The sequence below is a fragment of the Embiotoca jacksoni genome, unplaced genomic scaffold (genome assembly GCF_022577435.1).
Source record: "Embiotoca jacksoni isolate LCO1_2020_lvr unplaced genomic scaffold, fEmbJac1.0.p SCAF_41, whole genome shotgun sequence".
In the NCBI taxonomy this organism is placed as follows: domain Eukaryota; kingdom Metazoa; phylum Chordata; class Actinopteri; family Embiotocidae; genus Embiotoca; species Embiotoca jacksoni.
In genome coordinates, this window is record NW_027185394.1 from 436,952 (window position 1) to 459,976 (window position 23,025).

The window sequence follows — 23,025 nt, forward strand, 5'->3', positions numbered from 1 at the left end:
CTCAGCTTCAGAACCTCGCAGCCATCGGGGGCCGTGTTGGAGGCGACGGCCAGCAGCAGCAGCAGCACAGCTTGCTTCACCAAACTCATCCTGCTCCGATCTGAAAATAAAACACAGCAGACACACAATGCGGTCGGTTTTTACAACATCTCCGGGTCGAATCCCCGCCCCCAGTCGGTCCAAAGTGTGTGTGCTTAGTGGGTAACTGATTGAATGTTGATTATCAGTTCTGCTGTACAAGGTTGCTTTTTAAAGTACTCTAATCCTTTACAGCAACAACAAGTCCAAAACTTCATCAACACACGTAGTTCAGGTTGTAGCTGGACGATGTTTGAAAGTCTGGACGGTAAAAAAGTAGCTTCAGGTCTGTAAAATGGTTCTGATCCAGAAGTGTCTTCAGCTGCAATACCAGCGAGTGCCACTAGAGGTCGGCTCCAAAAAGCCTCCGGCTCCATAGATAGGTAGGTAGGTAGGTAGGTAGGTATTTACTTTATTAATCCCCGAGGGGAAATTTTTTTCGCTACAGCAGCATACAGAAGCAAAAAGATAATAATAGAAATAATAGAATAAAATAATAGAATAGAATAGAATAATAGAAAAGCAATAAAATAGCAGTAAATAGCAGTAAAAAATATAAAATATAAAATATAAAATGCACAGTATATACAGTACATTATATATCTATATATAATATATACAAACAAACCAAGAAACACAGTCAACAGTGTTATTGTAGTGTGATGGATTTTGCCAGAGGTGAGTTATTGTACAGTCTTATTGCAGTGGGCAGGAATGATCTCCTGTATCTGGAATGATCTCCCGTATCTGGAATGATCTCCTGTATCAGGAATGATCTCCTGTATCTGGAATGATCTCCTGTATCCGGAATGATCTCCTGCATCTGGAATGATCTCCTGTATCAGGAATGATCTCCTGTATCTGGAATGATCTCCTGTATCTGGAATGATCTCCTGTATCAGGAATGATCTCCTGTATCTGGAATGATCTCCTGTATCTGGAATGATCTCCTGTATCAGGAATGATCTCCTGCATCTGGAATGATCTCCTGTATCTGGAATGATCTCCTGTATCAGGAATGATCTCCTGCATCTGGAATGATCTCCTGTATCAGGAATGATCTCCCGTATCTGGAATGATCTCCTGTATCAGGAATGATCTCCTGTATCTGGAATGATCTCCTGTATCTGGAATGATCTCCTGCATCTGGAATGATCTCCTGTATCAGGAATGATCTCCTGTATCTGGAATGATCTCCTGTATCTGGAATGATCTCCTGTATCAGGAATGATCTCCTGTATCTGGAATGATCTCCTGTATCTGGAATGATCTCCTGTATCAGGAATGATCTCCTGCATCTGGAATGATCTCCTGTATCTGGAATGATCTCCTGTATCTGGAATGATCTCCTGTATCTGGAATGATCTCCTGTATCAGGAATGATCTCCTGTATCAGGAATGATCTCCTGTATCTGGAATGATCTCCTGTATCTGGAATGATCTCCTGTATCAGGAATGATCTCCTGTCTCTGTCCTTGTGACAGCAGCTGGAGGAATCTTTTGGAGAACGTCCTCCGCTGTCCCTGCAGCAGGTGGTGGAGAGGGTGGACAGGATTATCCAATATGGACAATAGTTTCCTCAGCGTCCTCCTCTCCACCACCTTTTCCAGACTGTCCAGTTTGTAGCCGATGATGGAGCCGGCCTTCTTAACCAGTTTGTTAAGTCTGTTGGTGTCACCGGCTCCAATGCTGCTCCCCCCCCCACCACCACCACCACCACCTCTCCCCCCCAGCAGACCACAGTGAAGTACAATGCACTGGCCACAACAGCTGGTAGAACATCTCCAACATCTCACTGCACACATTGAAGGATCGAAGTTTCCTCAAGAAAAAGAGTCGACTCATCCCCTTCTTGTAGACAGCGTTGATGTTGGTCTTCCAGTTCAGTCTGTTGTCATGGAGACACCAGGTACTTGTACTCCTCCACCATGTCCACCTCCTCTCCCAGAACTCTCAGCGGTTGTGGAGCCGTCGTCTTCCTCCTGAAGTCGACCACCATCTCTCTGGTCTTGGCCACGTTCAGGAGCAGGTGATTTCTACCAGCCCACTCCACAATAGTCCTCCTCTACTGCCCTGTACTCCTCCTCCCATCCATCCCTTATACACCATCCACTGACTCCTCCTCCCGTCCATCTCTTATACACCGTCCACTGACTCCTCCTCCCGTCCATCCCTTATACACCATCCACTGACTCCTCCTCCCGTCCATCTCTTATACACCGTCCACTGACTCCTCCTCCCGTCCATCTCTTATACACCGTCCACTGACTCCTCCTCCCGTCCATCTCTTATACACCGTCCACTGACTCCTCCTCCCATCCATCCCTTATACACCATCCACTGACTCCTCCTCCCGTCCATCTCTTATACACCGTCCACTGACTCCTCCTCCCGTCCATCTCTTATACACCGTCCACTGACTCCTCCTCCCGTCCATCTCTTATACACCGTCCACTGACTCCTCCTCCCGTCCATCTCTTATACACCGTCCACTGACTCCTCCTCCCATCCATCCCTTATACACCATCCACTGACTCCTCCTCCCGTCCATCTCTTATACACCGTCCACTGACTCCTCCTCCCGTCCATCCCTTATACACCATCCACTGACTCCTCCTCCCATCCATCCCTTATACACCATCCACTGACTCCTCCTCCCGTCCATCCCTTATACACCGTCCACTGCAGAGTCATCAGAGAACTTCTGCAGATGTCTTGACTCTGAGTTGTTCTGGAAGTCAGTTGTGTATAAGGTGAACAGGAAGGAGACAGAACAGTTCCCTGAGGAGCTCCAGTACCACTGACCACCGTATCAGACAGCACACTGCCCAGATGGACAAACTGTGGTCTGCCTGTCAGGTAGTCAGTGATCCAGGAGACGGTGGACGTGTCCAACCCCCCCCCCCCCCCTCCACCACCACCCGCAGCTTCTCACTCAGCAGCAGTGGTTGGATGGTGTTGAATGCACTGGAGAAATCAAAGAAAGTGATTCTCACAGAGTCACCGGTTCCATCCAGGTGAGACTGAGCTCGTTGCAGCAGGTAGATGATGGCATCGTCCACTCCCACATGAGGCTGGTACGCAAACTGCAGCGGGTCCAGAGAAGATTTCACCAGCGGCCTGAGGTGGGCCAAGACCAGCCTCTCCAGCACCTTCATCACATGAGATGTGAGGGCAACCGGTCGGTAGTCGTTGAGGCCAGATGGAGTCGTCTTCTTGGGGACAGGAACCAGGCAGGACGTCTTCCACAGCACCGGGACCTCCTCCTGCTTCAGGCTCAGGTTGAAGAGGTGTTGTAGGACCTCAGCCAGCTGGACGGCGCAGGTCTTCAGGACCACGGGGCTGATGCCGTCAGGTCCTGCAGCCTTGCGCTGGTGGAGTCTCTCCAGCTGTCTCCTAACCTGGCCAGTAACCTTCACCAACAGAGTGAAGAAAAACTCCCTTTAACAGGAAGAAACCTCCAACAGAACCAGGATCAGAGGTGGGCGGAACATCTGTTAACAGAACCAGGATCAGAGGTGGGCGGAGCATCTGTTAACAGAACCCGACTCAGAGGTGGGCGGAGCATCTGTTAACAGAACCAGGATCAGAGGTGGGCGGAGCATCTGTTAACAGAACCAGACTCAGAGGTGGGCGGAGGAGGAGGAGTGGCAGCAATCTTCCAGACACAACCTCTACAGGATGCTGAAGGTTTTGGGTGAGTGACAGCTCTAAAGAAGCTGCAGAGGAGCTGTAAGACTGCAGCTCTGCGTCCTGGCCTCAACCCTGGATGTCAGGTTTTAGGGCTGTTAAGAGACATGGCCATGTTTCTAGAAAGAAGAGCTGCAGCATCCAAAGTAGGATGGATGCCGTCTCTCCGGATCAGACCAGGTTTTCCCCAGAAAGTATTCCAATTGTCAATGAAGCCCACATTGTTAGCGGGACATCACCTCGACAACCAGCGGTGAAGTGAAGACGTACGGCTAAACATATCATCATGTTCACCATGTCACAACTCTAAGTTTTCTACAAGCCTCGAGTTCATGAGTTGTGATGTTTTGCCGACGTTTACATAAAAGGTCAGTGGTCATGGAGGTTCACGTTTTAGCTGGATGTTCAAGCTAATATGTTGTAGTTTTTAGTCACGTAAAGTTTGTCTTCGTAACTTTGATAACAGCCTAACGTCTGAGGGAAAATGTTGAGCCTTGATAAACTGTTAGCTTCTGTGGCTTCTGGACACCCTCCCGTGTTGCTGTAACCTAGCAACGATGCTCGAACGACTTCTGGCGTCGTAATCCACGAACTCGCAAGTTACAATTGAATGCAGAAGTTTTGTGTTAGGCACCACAAAACCGCCTAGATAGGTTTTGGGGAAAAGATTTCATTTTGGGTTAAAATAAGTAATTTGTACGTAAGTAACGTTCTGTACGTGAGTTACATATGAAAATTTTAATACGCAATTATGCAATTTACGACGGTCTTAACCACCACGAGTACTTTATCACATGACCTCTTTTTCTTTGATCATCTTGTTTTTCTGGAACCGGAAGTGAATCATATTTGGTTGAGTAAGGGGAGGAGCCAAGGACAATATGCCCCACCCATATTATAGTTATAGTATTTTATAATAATTTTGACTCTCTTCTGCGTTGGCTTCACTTTTCAGATCCTTTTCACACAGTCTTATCTTTACGGTTCCTGTCTGCAGTGCATTATGGGTAATCAGAGAAACATCACTGGATCACTGTGATACTGAAGGGAAATTCTAACATCAGACAGATTCTCAGGCAGCTTCTGAACCTACAATGTGGGCGGGGCATAGTGTCCTTGGCTCCTCCCTCTGGTTTCCAGGCAGGTTTACCTGGGTTTGTTTCTTTGTTCTGATGGGAGTTATCGACACCATCGAGAAGCGGAAGTCTCGCTGGGTGTAAAATGATATTTCGTGTTCGTGAGTTCAGATGTGACCGAGTTTAGACTGTGCAGGTTTTTGAGTTCGCCTCTACACAGACGACGCCCTCGTCTACTCGGCTCTGCCATCGAACCGCCGCATCCACATTCAAAGCCCGTAAATACAATTTAAATAAAAATACAACTTGGAATACAACCAATTTATTAGAGGACAAACTCCCGAATAAAACCACAGACAACACGTTTGATGTTTAATGATCCTTTTTGGGGGTCTTTTATTCCCTGAGTTTCAGCTCGAAGTTTTCATTTCCGATGACGACGATGATGCGTTTCCACTTTAGAGGTTTGGCATCGTGATGCCTTCGCCTTTTTGACAGAAGCCTGCAGAGAGAAAAATCCCACAAACAAAACAGATCAGCTGTGTGTGAAGTCACAGATCGACAACTTCATCACCGTTTGAGCAGAGAAGTAAAAAAAAAAGCACTTTGTTCGGGTTGGTGAATGAAGTCCGGTTCTCTGGTGAAGCCGAGGCAGCTCGCCTGCCTCTTGAAGTGTTCCACATCCACAGCCGTTGACTCTCGGGCTGGAAATAAAAAGACAATCATGGATGAATGTTTTGTTTGGGTGGAGGACGGATTTTATTTTACGCTTGTCTGACTTTGGTTCCTTCGTTACCCATGAGATACAGAGAGGGGCCGGAGACACTCTCAGCGTCGTCGTCGTCATCGTCGGTGCTCAGGTTCAGGGCTTTGAGGAACTTTTTGGGGTTGTTGACGGTGGTGTTGGCGGTGATGAGCAGACAGTCGTTGCAGCTCAACAGCACCTGGAACACTGAGGTGATGTTGGCGACTGGGAGACGAAAAACAAAAGTCAGAGACGTTCATATGAAAAGCGGCAGCGCTCAAAAAGTGAAACTGACACTTGAAGACTGTCTGGAAGTTCAACGAGCTGCAGACGTACAGAACGAGAAAGAGTCCGTTTCCACCTTCCATCAATGGGCCTCCTGCTGTGATCGGATCACCAGCGGCCCACCTGGTGTTTCCACCAACCATCATCCATCAATGATGTCATCTTTGCTAGTTCGGAGCAGTTTGGAGCAGGAAGTGACCATATTTGGCAAGCTGGGGGAGGAGCCAGCGGTGGATCTGACCGATCTGATTGGAAACCTGACGATACTACGTCCCGCCCACCGATAGCTGTAACCTGACTGCACCACAGGCCTGTCAATCAAACAGACACGCCCCCAAAAACAGGTCTTCTTGAATCTTCTTTTCTAATGAATGAGGGATTATTTTCAGATGGACCTCCAGAAAACTAATAAGAAGGAGTGACTTTAGCTAACAACACCGAGATAACTGATGGACACATTTTATTCACTTTGGATTTGATGAGAGAAGTTGAATGGGAGTCTATGGAGCCGGAGGCTTTTTGGAGCCGACCTCTAGTGGCACTCGCTGGTATTGCAGCTGAAGACACTTCTGGATCAGAACCATTTTACAGACCTGAAGCTACGAACTCTTTTAGAAACAGTCTTTGGTTCAACACCTGAACTTTTTCCAAACACTTGTGATCCGATCAGCAAACATGTTGACGGAAGGTGGAAAAGAGGCATGAAGGGATTCAAAAGAGACGCACAACAAATAAAAGAAACAGAAAACAACTCAAAAGAAAGTAAAATACCTAAAAAGAAAAATAAAGTTAAAAATGAATGCGGAACATGTTTGTTCTCACTTCTGTGTTTCCACTCAAGTTGTTGAATGAATCTTTAATTTGTGAATGTTTAATCAATACAAATATTGATCTGTTTAACATCAGAGTACAAAGTGTATAAACTGAGAATAGCTGATGAGTCAGCAGAAAATCTGACTGGTTGAGTGACTGTTTACATATGATGATGATTCAGTCTTTGAAATGTTTTCTCCTCTATTTTGTACACAATGAAAGTTAAAACTCAGATTTTCAGTTATATAAAACCTTCAGTTGATTCCTGGTGAATCTGCAGCTTTTATTTTGAAATCTGAACTTACAGGACGACTCTGCCGTGTCGCCTCTGATGGTCATGTTCACCGTAGAAGCGATGCAGGTTCCATTTCTGGGAAAAACATCAGAGGAAGAGTTTAACCCTCGTCTTGTCCTTGGGTCAAAATGACCCACAGCTGTGTTCAACCAAGTTCTATTTTATTTCTATATTTTCATATTTTTTGGGATCATTGGTGACAAGGATGCTGTGAGGGTTTCTTTAAACCAAAAAAAAAAAAATCCCCAAACATATAAAAATATAGAAATAAAATAGAACTTGGTTGAACACAGCTGCGGGTCATTTTGACCCGAGGACAACAGGAGGGTTAAATCATGATGGAGACTTTTAGGACTTTAAAAAGTTTCCTTTAGAAATGGTTCTGAACTCACATCTCGTTCATCTCGTACATGACGACATCGTTGGGGCCGAGCGGCGACGCTGAAATGTTCATCCAGGAGCTGTTGGTTATCTTCAGGATGGCTTTAAAAATGGAAACATTAGTGTACGCCATGAGGACGTTGAACCGGCCAGAAATCTGCCCGCAAAAAGGAAGTGGATCAGTGACAACGAACACCTCGAAATAACGGAAGAAGGCGTGAACATCGAAACATATGCACAGAAATGTGTTCGAAAAAAACTGTCTGAAATCTGAATCTTATTCTTGGTCTCCCTCAACGATTGTCCAAACTCTGATAATATATGTTTGTCCAATAAATCGGATTCTGATGAGGGGGACAAAGTTGTTTCCATGACAACAGACGATGCTTCAAATCTGGATGCTTCTGCAAAGAAGCTCCAGACTCTACAAAGATGGATTCTTCACACACATGTTCGACCTGTCAAAAACCAAATCAAAAACGAGTCCTAACTGGGTCCAGTTTAAAACTCGTCCAGAACCAGTTTAAATTAAAACTCGTCCAGAACCAGTCTACAACCAGAACCCGCTCCTCGTAGCAGTTTCCCTCCTCCAGCAGTCAGCTGTCCATCTCCATCCGACCTGACAGCACCGAAGATCTGACTACATTTAAAATAGGCTCACAGTCTCTGCTGAATGATGGAAAAACATGGTGATGTTGACCTTTGACCTTTTGGATACAAAACCGTTGCATCACTTCATCCTTTATGACATCATTTATATCGTCACAATTAATGTTTTGAAGTCTGAGATTAAACTGTTGTGTTTTACCATGCTCGGGTCGATCGGAGACGTCGGCGTAACGAGGTTTTCGCATTCTTCGGCCATCAGAGCCGAGCTGCTCACGAACAGCGCCGCCAACAGGAAGTGACTTTTGAGCTGCAGATTCATGACGGTGGTCGGAGTCGAAAAAGGTTTCTTTCTTACTTCAGGAGAGTAACGACAGCCAGATTGTTGGTGGCGCCTCTCGGCTTTTATACGAGCTGCCGGACGGTCAGATTCTCCAATATGTACACAGATTGGGAGTTTTTTGGTTTTTTTTGGCTCACTGGTCAGCGCTTCTCTGCTGGTTCAAAGGGGGATTTCATCATTTGCGATTTGTCGGGTTCATCATGACATTGTTGGGTTTGTGTATCAATCATTTACTGGTTTGTTTAATTGGCCAAGGACGTACAAATATACGTCAAAGGGGAACTGGTTCGATCCGGCTGAAACCTGCAGAGAACTGACCTTTTGCACCGCCGTGACAACATCCAACGAGTATCCAGTCAAAAAATTAACATCGAATACAAACAAAGATATAGGTAAGAAACTTGGAAAAGCCCCAGTTTGTATCTTTGGTTTGCTTTGGCCCTACAAGCGACCATATTTGGACATGCCGGAGGGGACGGGGCTTGTTCTAGATCCAAGAACCTGAGGACACTGTTGGTGCGTTCATGAGCGACTGGGAAAAGTTCAGAACACAGTGGGAGAAAACACGTGGACGGATTGAGGTCACCTGAGACGACAGCATTCGCGGTGAAAAGAAGAAAAAAGAAATATACTTAACTTGAAAAGAGTCACAAGGTTAGCCTAGCTTACTGGTTAGCTAGCTGCGTCACCTGTTCAAAACAGCAGGACATCAAAACGTAATAAAACCAACCATCAACCATCAGTGATGTCATCAACCAGCGGTGATGTCATCAACCATCAGTGATGTCATCGTTGGTTCATGAACGTTATGAATCCTCCAGTTCAGATTCTGTCCGTCACCATCTTGCTAGTTCGGAGCGGTTTGGAGCAGGAAGTGACCATATTTGGACGAGCTGGGGGAGGAGCCAGAGGTGGATCTGACCGATCTGATTGGAAACCTGACGATACTACGTCCCGCCCACCAATAGCTGTAACCTGACTGCACCACAGACCTGTCAATCAGACGTGCAGCTCCCTCCACGATGTTACGGACAAAAGTGTAGTTAAAACAGTTCTCGTGTGATTCCAGATTTTATTAAACGGTATTTGTTTACATTTTTAGCAGAAAGTCATTACAGCTCCGTCATGTCTGATTCGTCACTCAGGTGAGAGCTGCTAGAAGAGAGCTCGGCTTTATTATCGACTTCTGGTCACCTGTTGGAGTTTGTTTTTGGACACGTGGTTTTGCTGAAAATCATGCTGCGGCTGAAAAACAAAAACAAAACATGAAAAATAAATAACAATTTAAATGAAATCTTAAACAACACGATTGAATGAATCAGTTGTTTGACACTCTACTGAAGGATTATTTACTTACTCATATCTTTAATTTAGTTCATATTGAGGACTTCAGCAGACCGGAGACACGCTGGCGGTCAGGAGGTCCGTGTCCTCGGCGTCCTCGTCCCCCGTCTCCAGAGCTCTCCGGACGTTCTGCCAGAAGACTCCCGGGTGCTGGACGGCCTGAGGCCAGCTCAGGTACGTCCGTCTCTTCACCAGCTTCCTCATGCGGTAGTACGGAGACAGCTGATGGGACGGGATGTCCTCCAGGAACAGCAGTACCAGCACGTCCTTCTGCTCGTCAAACAGACGGAAGCTGCACCGGGACAGAGGACAGAGGTCAGACCAGGTCAGATGTCAGAGGACAGACCAGGTCAGAGGACAGAGGTCAGAGGACAGAGGACAGAGGTCAGAGGTCAGACCAGGTCAGAGGACAGAGGTCAGACCAGGTCAGAGGACAGAGGTCAGAGGACAGAGGTCAGAGGTCAGACCAGGTCAGAGGACAGAGGTCAGAGGTCAGACCAGGTCAGAGGACAGAGGTCAGAGGACAGAGGTCAGAGGTCAGACCAGGTCAGAGGACAGAGGACAGAGGTCAGAGGACAGACCCTGAGGACGGTTCAGAGAACCTGTGAGGTCAGAGGTCAGAGGTCACAGAGACAGCGCCCCCACCTGGCCATCTGGATCTCCCTGGAGCACCACTCGCTCTGCAGGTAGCGGTGGCTGATCACACAGATGGTCTTCCTGCTGCCGTAGATGGCGTCCGTGATGTTCTCGATGATGGGCTTACCTGAGGACAGGACAGAGGACAGACGGACATGTTGGTGTCCAAAGACGTGTTGAGATTCGTTGACAAGTCGTGTAAGAGTTAGCCCGAGTCCTTCCGGTGAGTTTGGACAAGACACAGTGAAACTAGTTTGTGATAGTTTACTCGACAAGTGGGCGGAGTTTGTTGCATTTGAGAAGTTGACTGATACGAACTTAAGTTGATGAGTCGACGTTTACCGGGTTGGAAGTCTCGGTGGTGCAGACAGAGTCTCCAGCCCTGCTCTCCCTCCAGCACCGGCAGCATCTCCCGGTAAACCCAGTCCTCGTCGTGGACATTGTAGGAGACGAAGGCGTCGTAGCGGTGAGGAGCGCCCTCCTTCCTCCTCCTGCGGTCGTGGACGAAGGCCAGGAAGAGGTGGACGGCGTAGACCAGCTGCCACCTCAGGAAGTGGTAGAGGAAGGAAGTGAGGAGGGTCAGGACGACCAGGCAGCAGCTGGACACGAAGCAGAGGAAGTCCACGTCCGCCCAGCAGGACTGGATGTCGAAGTCCAGCAACCGGCTTCCTTGTTTACTGGGAGGGAAGGAGCAGGTGTACTGGTGGGCGTTGACCACCTGAGTCCGGTTGTTGCTCTTCACCCACTGGATGAAGCCGGCGTTGGAGCAGTCGCAGGTGAACGGGTTATTGTCCAGGTTCAGGTACGTGAGCGCGGTCAGAGACCGGAGGACCATCTCATTGATCACCGTCAACTCGTTCTCTTTCACTTTCAGCCAGCTGAGCGCCGGCAGGTCGACCCGCGCCAGAAAGTCCAAAGATCTGAGCTTATTCTGGGAAAGATCGAGAGCCTGGAGGTTCGGGATTGGCCGAAACAGTTCGGGTTTCGGTGACGAGACGTTGCTGCCGATTATCTGGAGGCTGGTTAGAAGAGGCGTGTGCGTGAAGGTGTCTGGGTGCGGCGTCTCCGAGAAGAATTTCTCAGCTGCAAAGAGATGCAAGTATTTCAGACCTCCGAGCACATCTGGAGGGATGACCAGGTCATATCGGTTGTTGTTTATGATTCTCAGCTCCGTCAAAGAGGGCAGCTGTAAGAAAGGCGGTCCATCATGTATCCCATGAGTCAGACTGGTCATGAACGTAGGAAGGTAAACCGTAAGAGTTTTTAAGTGCGACAGTCCTCTGAACATGTATTCCCCGAGCGAGTACGAGTAGAGAGTGAGAATTTCGAGGCGATCAAGTCCTTCGAAGGTCCCGTTGTTCACTCGGCAGCTTGACAACGACTTTAAATCCAAAGAAAAGAGCGAAGACAGACTACTGAAGTCGCCTTTATCGAGCTGCTTCAAGTTGTTCCCGTTCATCTTCAAAATGCCGAGGTTACGCAATCCGACCTTGAAGGTATCGTACAATCTAATGATCGGATTTCTGTCAACGTCGAGTAATCGCAAATTCTTCAAGTCTCTGAAAACACATCCTCTTAGTTTTGAGATGCGGTTTTTGCTGAGAAAGAGTTGCGTCAAACTCGTCAAGTTCAGGAAGTCGGAGCAGCCCAAATCTCCGATGTCATTTGAAAACATTTCGAGTGCGACGAGCGAGGAGAGGCCTCGGATGGCAAGCGGCACTCGGGTTAGGAAGTTGGCGCCTAAATTCAGTTGCTTGAGCCGATTCAGAGGTTTGAGCGAATTCTCGGACAGGTCGGTCATCTCGTTGCCGAGCAGAGCCAGGTCGGTGAGTCCAGAGCAGTTTCGCAGCAGCGTGTCGTTCAGTATGTAAATGTTGTTGAACGTCAAATCGAGGTTGGTCAGAGAAGGAATCTGGCAGGCGACGTCTACCAGACCATTATCGAACCACTCCTTCACATACGACAACCAGAGGTACTGCAAAGACTCGGTGCTCCGGAGCATCGTCCGGTACGTCTCGAAACTCACCTCGATCCCGCTCAAGTACAGACTCGTCAGGCTCCTCAGGAAGGTTTTGTCGGGTACGTCCCACTCGAAGCCGCGGCTGCATTTGGACAAATCCATGACCTGAAGGTGAGGAAAGACGTCTCTGGTGACACTGAACCTTGTCAGTGGATTCAGATTAAACACCAGCCGCCGGAGGTTTGACGTGTTGAGCGGCAGGTCGTCGGAATCAAAGGATGGGAAGCGGTTCATTCCCACTTCGAGTTCGCGCAGAGTCAGCAGACATAAAATGGGGACGATGTCGGCGAGTCGATGGAGGTCGTTGTCGCTCAGTTCTACGATCTGTAAACTGACGAGTGGCCGAAAGGCCAGCGGGGAGATGCACGAGATCCGGTTGTGAGTTAGAGAAAGGCACGCTAACTTGGATAACCCCTGGAACACGTCATCGCTCAGGTTTGTGAGAAGATTATAACTGACGACGAGGTACGTCAACTCCGCCAAGTCGGAGAATGCTCCATCGTCGATTTGAAGCAAAGAGTTTAATTGCATTTGGAAATAAACAAGCTTCGATAAACCGCTCAGATCCGTCCGGTTGATCTGAGGAATCCGATTGGAGTTGAGGTCCAGAGATGACGCGTTTTTGGGAATGTCGTGGGGAATCGCGGTGAGGTCACGATCGTTACACGCGACGGAAACGTCCGCCGAGTCGACGGTGCAGTTTTTCAGCGCGTACGGCAGCGAGGGGGGAACGTTAAGCAGGACGGACAGCAGGAAGACGAGCTGGAGCATGCTGACGGATCAGATCCTCCTGGAGTCGCTGTGAGAAAACAAAGTTACACAACACTTATACAAAGAGATGAAATCAATTATCAATTAATAAATACCTTGAACCAACAGAAAAACAAATATTCTGATTGTCGAGTGATTGTTTTTAGTTACTTTTAAAGGGAAACTGGGAAAAAAAAAAATTTAAATTTTCTTGTCAAATTTCTGTTTTATCTTCGTCACGTCTGGGAGGAAAAATAATGATCTTTGAATTTTAGACATTGAAATGAAAAGAGACCTAAAAGGATGCAAATCAATTAAAAAGATGTAAAACGCCTGGAGAAAAGTAAAACGATAAAAAAAAGATGTAAATAGACAAGAGATACGAAATTGTTAAAAATAAAAATACGACAAATAAAAGACATAAAACAACAAAAAGAAAAATTAAGAAAAAGAACATAAAAAGAGCAAAATGCACTAAAAAGAAAGCTAAAAGGATGTTAAATGTTGAAAGAGATGCACAACGATTAAAAAGACATAAAAGGGCAAAAAAAAGACATAAAAGGATTAATGAGAAGCAAAGCGAATGAAGAATTTTAAAACTGGAAAAATATGTAAAGAAAAGTGTAAAAGAAACAAACAGATGAAACTGAAGAGACACAATGATCAAAAATACGTAAAACGATTTAAAAAATATTAAAACTACAAAAAGGACATGTAAAATGTTGAAGGCTTTTAATTGACTGAAGAAGGGTCAAATTGTTTTAAAAAGGTATAAACAAACTAGAGAAATGAAAAACATGTTAAAAAAAGAAAAAAATAAAGATGCAAAAAAAACGTAGAAGATACAAACCAGTAAAAACAGAAGTAAAACTACACGGACGAGAAAGAAATAAGATGTAAAGACATAAGATGTAAAACAAGAGAAATTAAAAAGACGTAAAAAGACAAAACATCTGTAAAAAGATAAATACAAATATCTCAGCTGTAAAGATGAAAAATTAAATGAGCTGAATTTAAAAATTTTCTTCAAATTATTTGTAAAATTGTTCGTCATTTTATATTTTGACCATTTTTTTCTTACATGATTATTCAGTTCATGTGTTGGATATAAAACTCTTTAACGGACGGTTGCCACTGACAACTGTTTGAATTATCGGTTCATCTAATTCTCTCTTTTAAATAGTTGTTTTGGTTTTTGTGTCATTTCAAACATCTTTTTGTCATTTTTTTTTTGTCTCATTTTTAGTTTGTTGAGACATTTTTGGTGTTTTGTGTCTTTAAATCAAAAACTTCATAGAATCGAACTTTGCACTTCATGTTCTGTCAAAAAAAAAAAAAAAAAAAAATTCATACTTTTTATTTTGCTTTAAACGTTATTTATTGGTATAAAAACATTTACTGTATTTTATTTGCTTGTGGAAATAGTTGCAGATTATTTTGCTGTTGAACGTCTGATTGATGAACGATTCAGCTTTAAACTATAAATAAAGTTTTATGTTTGTCGCTTGCGTATCAGTGATGCTAGTTTTGGTGTCACCTAATTTTTCTTTTGTTAATACTTTTAAAAGAAAGCTCACAACGTTTCTCTTCAGCCTTTAACTCGCTCCTCTTAAAGCTCTCGCACTTTAAACTACCGCGTTTAATTTTGTGCATTTTATCTGTTCTGTATCTCATTTCTTTTCTATATTTTTAAATGTTCCTTTATTATCAGTTTTTATGTGAAACTCTGAATGTAATAATCCTGCTGAATTACTAAAAACTGCACTCACTTTTTTTTTTTACAACAATAAATATGAGAATATAAAAAGAATGAAGCTCACCTGGCTGGAAGTTGGTCGTGTTTTCTGCAACGACTTCAGATCTGACAAGAACAAAAAATAAAATAAAATAAGTGAACTCACACTTTTACACGTAGTTGATATTTTTAACCTGCGAGTCCGACGAGGAGACGTGGAACAACAAACTCTTGCAGGAAGTGAGAATTCAATAAAAACATCGGAACGACATGCAGATAAACAAAGAGGAAGTACATCATGTTCTGGCGACTGCAAAGATTAGAACTGCAAGCGGCCAGAAGTCTCAATAAAAAAATAAAAAATAAAAATAGAGACATGAGGTGTTTTAGTTTAAGCGCACGTCGTTTTAAGAACTCAAGAAGTTGATTTTAAAATAGAATAAACGCACGTTAACATGTAAAATCACAGTTTTTTTTTGAAGACGTGCAGATCAACTCAAATCTTTGAATAAGGAAACAGAAATGTGCAAAACGAAGATTTTTCTGAAAATATTTTAGACATTTTATGATCTTTAATTTTTTTAAATAAAACTTTTTAAGTATTTAACTCGTTCGCGTGCAGCCGCAGTTCAAAACAATGATTACAATACTGTATTTAAAAAAAAAAAAATTATACGCAGATGATAAACGCCTCGTCTAATTTGCCAAAGCTAACGTAACTCTTCGGCTGCACTCGTTGATGTTTGTCCTTGTTTGCCGAAGACAGCGGTACTTCGGTACTTGTTTTTGGTTCCATTCCCGAATGCGACTTTTTGAGTAGAACTCCGTAACGTAACTCTCTGGTTTCACTAGTGAACGTAACTTTATGCTGTCATTAGCTAACGTAGCGCCGTGATTTTTTAAGATGATGTCATGAAATTAACCTTCAGTTCAAAATCATAATGAAATAGATAAATAAAATAATAAATAATAAAGAGAACCGATCCTGATGAATCCACGGAGACCTCTTGGTGGTGCTACATGAAAACTTCAGAAGGGAACCTGAACCTCCATCAGCCAATCAAATAGGTGGCTCTAAGGCAATGGCCAAAACACTGGCCCGAGGGCCAAATGAGGCCGTCCATCAGAAATATTCAGCCCAATTAAAGCTGAAATTCTAAGAGAAAATCTGTCTCCTGTAAATCTCAACATGTAGCGTCTAATAATGAAACATATATATCATAAACTCTGTTGTTCCTCACTGCTGGTTGAAATGACTTCAAACTGAGTTATTCGTTTCATTGTCTCATTATTTTTCCCTCCGGAGCAGGAAACTGATCGATGATCACGGCTCTGTGGATATGTAATAAATAATTTAAAGAGTCATTTTGAATTTTTTAACATTTTTAACATCATAAAGCGACGTGGGTGTGTTCGGTTCCTTCAGCATCATCGCGGTGCCACGCGGTGACCACCAGAGGGAGCCAGAGGTCAACGGTCACACTTCAGATCAGCTGCTTCATACTTTAATTATTTTTAATTTTCACCTTAAAAAAACAAAAACAGGAACCGACTGCTGAACATTAACCTTTGATATATTTAATTTAAACACCTCTTACTGTGTCTGAACAAATAAATTATGATGTATTTTTAAACTCTGGTATTTATTACTTGATATGAATCAGATGAGTTTTATTATTGTTGATAATCATTTTCTTTAATAAATATGAATAATTCTGACTGAACAACACTGTTATTGATTCATTTCTGAGACGACCTGCAGGAAAACAAAACCTCCCGTCCGCCTCCATCTCATTTTCTCCTTCAGCCCCGTTTCTTAAATCCTAATTAATCCAGTGTGAAAGAGTTAAAGCTTTAAATCCTCACGGTGGATAACGGCGGAGTAATAAAAGCATCACTCAGAGGAAAATGAGCAATCTTCTTCCAGCCGATATGAAATTAATGTAAAATGTAAACAGTTTAGCAAGAAGGAGGCGACTTTTATTATCAGTGAAGAAAAGAAGAAAAAAAAAAGTCTGTTGACAAGGAATTAAACTGAATTTAATAGAGTTTAATTAAAGAGGAATTTCTCCTTCAAACTCCGTCTCGCTCAGAGCATTCAGAAATTACAAGAGGAGGAGGAGCGAGCGCAGGGGGGGGCGTGGCTTCTGGAAATGGAAAAAGTCAATAAATGACGCAAAAGACGGAATCACAGATGTTTTATCAAAAACTGGACTTGTCGTCTCTGAGAAGTGTCTTCAGCTGCAATACCAGCGAGTGCCACTAGAGGTCGGCTCCAAAAAGCCTCCGGCTCCATAGACTCCCATTCAACTTCTCTCATCAAATCCAAAGTGAATAAAATGTGTCCATCAGTTATCTCGGTGTTGTTAGCTAAAGTCACTCCTTCTTATTAGTTTTCTGGAGGTCCATCTGAAAATAATCCCTCATTCATTAGAAAAGAAGATTCAAGAAGACCTGTTTTTGGGGGCGTGTCTGTTTGATTGACAGGCCTGTGGTGCAGTCAGGTTACAGGTATCGGTGGGCGGGACGTAGTATCGTCAGGTTTCCACAGGGCCGTATTTAAGCAGTCGGTTTCCTTTTCATCTTCTACAGGAAAATGTGAAACTGTGACGCCTGGACAGACCACAGCATGTCCGTCTCACATCCGGCCGTGGTTGTTTTGTGTATCTGGATTATTGATCACACATCAAGGTGGTCTGTTTTTTTAAATTTTTTTTAAATGCAGTAAAATCAGACTTTAAAACAACAACTCAGCAACACATAAAATTTTAAAACGATCGAAACTCTCATTAATATTTCAGCTTCGTCTCGTATTTTAAATCACTGCAGCAAATTGACTTAATTTTGGAATTATTTCAGTCATGAGATAAAAATTCATATTCAAGGATGAAACAATGTGACATTTAAACTTCCTGAAATAAAAGCTTGACGTATTGATCGCGGCGGTGGGAGATGAGATCAGACGGCGTCGGAGGATCAGAGGAAGATTTTCCTCTTTAACAGACTCTGTTTCATCACTCGGCTCCCCGGGGGGGGGGGCGGGGGGGTGGTGTGTGTGTTTCATTTATGGATGAGGCGGCTGATCAATACCTGGTGTAGTTACAATTGATGGAAGTGTTCAGTGATATATAATGGATGTGCTCAGCAGGGGGGCTTCTCTCCCACAGCTGCTGATTAATTGATCAAATATGTCTCATTAATGTCAGCGGAGAGAAAAACACACTCAGGTTACAGATGTTTCACATTATCGACCTCATTAATAAAACACGTCTGAGCTCTGATTGGCTGCTTTCTGTCAGAAGTTCTGACGACTAACCCGGTCTTTTAAAAGCTGTTTCATGGTTTCATGTTTACGTGGATATAAAAATGTTCGTCGTCTCTGGGTCTGAAAAGTGAAGATTTTAAACTGCAATACCACTGAGGACAACTAGGGGCTGTCTCCAATAGACTCCCATATGGTGCGGTCAGGCTTCAACTACAGGTGGGCGGGGCTTAGTGTGCTGCAGTGATGTCATCATTGGTTTGTGAACGTTATGAATCCTCCAGTTCAGATTCTGTCCGTCACCATCTTTGCTAGTTCGGAGCGGTTTGGAGCAGGAAGTGACCATATTTGGACGAGCTGGGGGAGGAGCCAGCGGTGGATCTGACCGATCTGATCGGAAACCTGACAATATTACGTCCCGCCCACCGATAGCTGTAACCTGACTGCACCACAGACCTGTCAATCAAACAGACACGCCCCCAAAAACAGGTCTTCTTGAATCTTCTTTTCTAATGAATGAGGGATTATTTTCAGATGGACCTCCAGAAAACTAATAAGAAGGAGTGACTTTAGCTAACAACACCGAGATAACTGATGGACACATTTTATTCACTTTGGATTTGATGAGAGAAGTTGAATGGGAGTCTATGGAGCCGGAGGCTTTTTGGAGCCGACCTCTAGTGGCACTCGCTGGTATTGCAGCTGAAGACACTTCTGGATCAGAACCATTTTACAGACCTGAAGATACGAACTCTTTTAGAAACAGACTGAGGTTCACATGTTGTCGTATTCACCGTGTTCAGTAGAAGAGTCCGTATGAACGGCGCCCTCTGGTGGTTTTCACCACGTTAGAACTCTAAATCTTCTAGAAGCCTCGAGTTCAACGAGTGTTGCTGACCTTTACAGAAAGGTTAGAGGTCGTGGAGGTTCATGTTCAGCTGATATGTTGTAGTTTGAGTCACGTAGAGTTCGTCTTCGTAACTTAGATAACAGCTGACGTCTGAGGGAAATATTAAAGTCATCCTTTGTTCAAACGCAGGAGGAGAAATCGTTGGAGTTACTGGATCAACGTTGGTCGGATGAGACGTCGGACATCACCATCAACAGAAACTCCTCCCTTCTCCTGGTGCATTATGGGAATTCTCCTCACCATCAGACCGTCGCTCTGCATCCTGATCAGAAATCTGAGCTTCAACTCCTTCATTAAAATGCTTCACTCTCAGGTAACACACACACACACACACACACACCAAATAAACAAACAAACAAACATGATGTCTCAATTGTTGAAGTCTTTTTGATTTCTTTCAGATTATTTCATCAGAAGGAAACAAACGCAGATCCAAATGAATAATGTTTAAATGAGGAGTTTCAGTCATTACCAGCTGTTTCCTGTCTTTGATAAGCCCCGCCCCCCATCAGCTACCAGGATGTACACAGGTGTAGGAGTACTCCAGGTATTTCCTGGTCCCAGGACAGGGGTTGGAGAAGACCAGGTTGGAGGCTCGGATCGAACATTTGTGTTTTCCATCACATCTGGAGAGAGACAGATGTTTTATGTTCCAAGTGTCAGATTCATTTCTTTTAATTTCATTTATCAGGTTTTATTTCTTCTTAGACCTTTAGTTTTGTGATACATCACATTTTCTTTATAATTTGTTTCATGTGTAATATTCAGTCACTACTTTTTATTATATTGTGTATTTGTTATTTGGCAAAAATATTTTTTTTCAGTTTTCTCATAATAACAATTATATTGTTCTTTCAAGAAATTATTTTCTTCGTATGACAATATTTCTTACTATTATCAAAAATGTTTCTCCTTGAAAGAAAACCGTTTTTGTTTGTAGAGAATTTTTTTCTTGTTTTCATAAGGAACTTTTGTTAAAAAGTAACCAAATTAAACTTTTTTGTTTGTTGTGAATCTTTTCTCGTTCTTTCATAAGAAACTTTACCATTTGTACAAAAAAAAGTTTTTTCTTTCTTTTAAAAATTATTTTCAACAAAAATAATGAATGAATAAATAAGAAACTTGTCAATCATAAGAGAAACTTTCTTGTTTGTAAAAAAATGTGTATGTTTTTTTAAGAAACCTTTACTAGTTAATAAAAACTGATCTTGTCTTAAAAATAAATATTTTCAATTTATATTTTCAATTCTCATAATATTTTGAGAAACTTGTTGAAAACTTGTTTTTTTACAACTTTTTTCTCATGATAATAAAACTAATTTTATTTCATAAAATCAGCGTGTCGTTAAACCGATTTTTTTCCTCACGATACGTCGACGTCACCGCGTCACCTGACTCGACTCACCTGTCGGCCATCAGCTGCAGCGCCTCGGCGAGTCTGCAGCTGGTGCTGGGCGGCTGCCTGCGGGGGGCGCCGTACTCGCACACCTTCGTACTGGTCCTGCCGTAGTTCGCCATCAGCACTCTGATGACCCGCGACCCTGAACACACACACACACGGTCCGGTTTACGACACTTCAGAGGACGTTAAGCTCAAGTTCAAAGATGAAATAAGACGCGACCGACCGCAGAAGAGCGACGCCTTCTTCTTCTGACACACCTGGTGGATCTCTGAAAAACAACGTTAACTTTTTAAACTTTGATTTACGTATTTTGTATTCATATTGTCATATATAAATACCCAGAACACGCAAAGATACGAACCCCCGAGCTCGCAGGTGAACGTAGTCTTCATCCAGACACACCTGCTGGAACAGGGCGGAGCCACGTGACACCGGTCCATCGGCACCGAACAGCTGGACCGACCCGTCGGTGCTGCAGCGCCCCCTGCTGGGTTACTTTAAAACGTTTATTTTGAACCGGACTCTTTAAAGGTGTGAACAGCGCCCCCCGCTGGCCCACCTCGTCTTCACGACGTTGAGGATGGAGGTGGAGGAGCAGAGCGGCGTGTCCAGACGGCGCGGGGGAACGCCGCCGACGCAAGACTCCGCCTCCCGGTGACTCGCCGTCACGTTCCGCGCTGCGATCACGCCGCCGTCTGGAAATCAAACAGAACGAGACGGACGGACGGACGGAAACGTTTTATCTCCTTAAAACGATTCACAGCCGCCAGCCAACAAATGTCGCTGCACACCGAATAGAAATAAATAACTTGCTAACGGAACCTGTCGCCGTAAAGACGTTAAATTCTACGTGACTTTTTGCACACGTGCAGAACGGATGGATGAACGACGTGAGTAAAACCGAACCGATGTTTTAGTTCTGAAACTCTGCCGTTAAAAAAAACAACAACGTAGAAAAGTGTCGTACTGCAGTTGAGCCGCTGAGCGAAGTCCTCGAGGTCGCAGGTCAGCGTCGTCTCTGGAAGACACAGCAGAGAAAGAAATGGGCACCTGAACACAACAGGAAGAGATCCTGAACTCATCATTATGTCTACTCTGGAGTCTCAGACATCCGAGTGTCCTTGAATGCACCAGAGAGATTTGATTTAAAAACAGTTTCTGCTCAAAACACTAGAAGAAGGAACATTAAAGGAGCCGGATTCAGATGTGATGTTTTACCTGGTCGGGTCGTCGCGATGCAGCAGGTGACTGTTAACACTGAAAAACAGAGAAAACAGAGAGGTCAAAGGTTAAAGGTCAAAGGTCAACCAGCTGAAACAAGACAAAAGACAGAAAACACATTAAAAAAAAAGAGTTTGGAGTCAAAGTTCCTCACAAACAACGACGCAGAGTCTCCGAACGGTTTCCATGTCGGAGACGACCAACGTTTACAAGAGACAACTGTCTAATGTACACACACACACACACACACACACACACACACACACACACACACACACACACACACACACACACACACACACACACACACCTCATTTCACTGTGAACTGTGATTTTACCGTTGGGAGATGTTTGGCGCCTTCTCTACTATTTTCAGGTCTGGTTGCCATGGGAACAGCTGGATTGGTATTAAAGCCACTGGGTTGTGGTGATTTTGTGTGTGTGTGTGTTGGCAGTGTAGACAGGTGAACCTACACACACACACACACACGTTTGTACTTCCATCTTTGTGAGGACCCGGTCCAGACGTCCTCATGTCTACGACTCACCTCGGTCCCCACAAAGATAGACAGACAACAACCTGTACAGAAAATGAAAGCACAAATAAATATTAAAATTGTATCTTATTTTTTTATTTTTGATTAAAAGCATAAAATGTTTTGAAATGAGCGAATAACCTGCAGTCGACGTGAAGTTTTCTTCTCCTGCTCTGAAATCCGGCTCTGAGCTCAGATGAGTTTATTTGGCGTCGGACACCGTTCAGCATGTCGTATCTCGTCTTCCACCCATCGACCATCTGTCACGCCTTCATGTATGATGACTCACACGTGCAGATTGTGGAAACGCGACCTAATTTTAGATTTCCATATGAGCGTACGCAGTGAGTCGATTAAAACCTGAGAAAGATTCTTCCTTGGATTCTTCTTTCATATTTTTCCTGCCGATTGTTTTACAGCTTGAAGCTTTGAATTTACTTTTTCATCTGAGAAATTACATTTTTCTGTCTTTTAACTTGTCCTCTGGCGCCATCATCAGGTCAACATGTTTATAAGGAAACAAAGCGTGGACGTTAACAGAACAAATATCATGATGACATGTCGATCCACGCTGTGTTTCGCTTCTAAAAACACCAAGAAAAAAAACCCACAATTAACAAAACAAAAACAGAACACGAAACCAAAAATGTCCCCCGAACAATACCAGAAAAGATAAACAAAGTATAATTTTGGAAAAAACAGAATCAAAACAAAGAAAACTAAATAAAACAACCAAGCGAAGAACAAAAGTGAGCGAATCTGTTTTGATCAAACAGGAAGTTTTTATTTTGTTACAAAATAAGAGCGCGTACTCATAAAGGAGCTCAGACAGAAGGCAGGAAGAGAAATCTACACTTCAGTTTGGACACAACTTTCAACCACTTAGAAAATATAGA

The 23,025-nt window shown here is 43.9% G+C and overlaps 4 protein-coding genes across 6 annotated transcripts in view; all 4 read right to left on the reverse strand.

Moving 5' to 3' along the window:
- The window catches only part of LOC138209991 (saxitoxin and tetrodotoxin-binding protein 1-like), a 3,017-nt gene extending 2,902 nt beyond the window's left edge, over nucleotides 1–115 (reverse strand). The window contains exon 1 of the mRNA XM_069168864.1: nucleotides 1–115. This exon is cut by the window's left edge and continues 25 nt beyond it. Within this exon, the coding sequence (XP_069024965.1) occupies nucleotides 1–89 (89 nt within the window). The 5' untranslated portion in view covers nucleotides 90–115.
- Nucleotides 116–5,208: 5,093 nt separating this feature from the next.
- Nucleotides 5,209–8,349, reverse strand: LOC138209990 (uncharacterized). The gene is made up of 6 exons (XM_069168863.1): nucleotides 8,172–8,349; nucleotides 7,375–7,520; nucleotides 6,993–7,057; nucleotides 5,641–5,814; nucleotides 5,450–5,548; nucleotides 5,209–5,346 (listed from the first exon to the last, which is right to left on the reverse strand). The coding sequence occupies exons 1-6, from the start codon at nucleotides 8,289–8,291 to the stop codon at nucleotides 5,303–5,305; spliced, it is 648 nt and encodes a 215-aa protein (XP_069024964.1). The 5' UTR covers nucleotides 8,292–8,349; the 3' UTR covers nucleotides 5,209–5,302.
- Nucleotides 8,350–9,418: 1,069 nt separating this feature from the next.
- Nucleotides 9,419–18,942, reverse strand: LOC138209980 (toll-like receptor 13). The gene is made up of 6 exons (XM_069168839.1): nucleotides 18,854–18,942; nucleotides 14,883–14,923; nucleotides 10,635–13,111; nucleotides 10,302–10,419; nucleotides 9,670–9,948; nucleotides 9,419–9,557 (listed from the first exon to the last, which is right to left on the reverse strand). The coding sequence occupies exons 3-5, from the start codon at nucleotides 13,081–13,083 to the stop codon at nucleotides 9,702–9,704; spliced, it is 2,814 nt and encodes a 937-aa protein (XP_069024940.1). The 5' UTR covers nucleotides 13,084–13,111; nucleotides 14,883–14,923; nucleotides 18,854–18,942; the 3' UTR covers nucleotides 9,419–9,557; nucleotides 9,670–9,701.
- LOC138209992 (rhamnose-binding lectin-like) lies at nucleotides 18,596–22,470 on the reverse strand. 3 transcript variants are annotated; one of them, XM_069168867.1, is made up of 8 exons: nucleotides 22,271–22,470; nucleotides 21,932–22,173; nucleotides 21,591–21,629; nucleotides 21,340–21,422; nucleotides 20,596–20,640; nucleotides 20,375–20,510; nucleotides 19,442–19,595; nucleotides 18,596–19,277 (listed from the first exon to the last, which is right to left on the reverse strand). In XM_069168867.1, the coding sequence occupies exons 2-7, from the start codon at nucleotides 22,126–22,128 to the stop codon at nucleotides 19,478–19,480; spliced, it is 618 nt and encodes a 205-aa protein (XP_069024968.1). In that variant the 5' UTR covers nucleotides 22,129–22,173; nucleotides 22,271–22,470; the 3' UTR covers nucleotides 18,596–19,277; nucleotides 19,442–19,477. The 3 variants fall into 3 exon arrangements, with proteins under 3 accessions (XP_069024968.1, XP_069024967.1, XP_069024969.1); XM_069168866.1 differs by having other exon boundaries at nucleotides 18,596–19,595; XM_069168868.1 differs by lacking the exon at nucleotides 22,271–22,470 and adding an exon at nucleotides 20,734–21,067 and having other exon boundaries at nucleotides 18,596–19,595; nucleotides 21,340–21,390; nucleotides 21,932–21,984.
- Nucleotides 22,471–23,025: the final 555 nt, after the last annotated feature.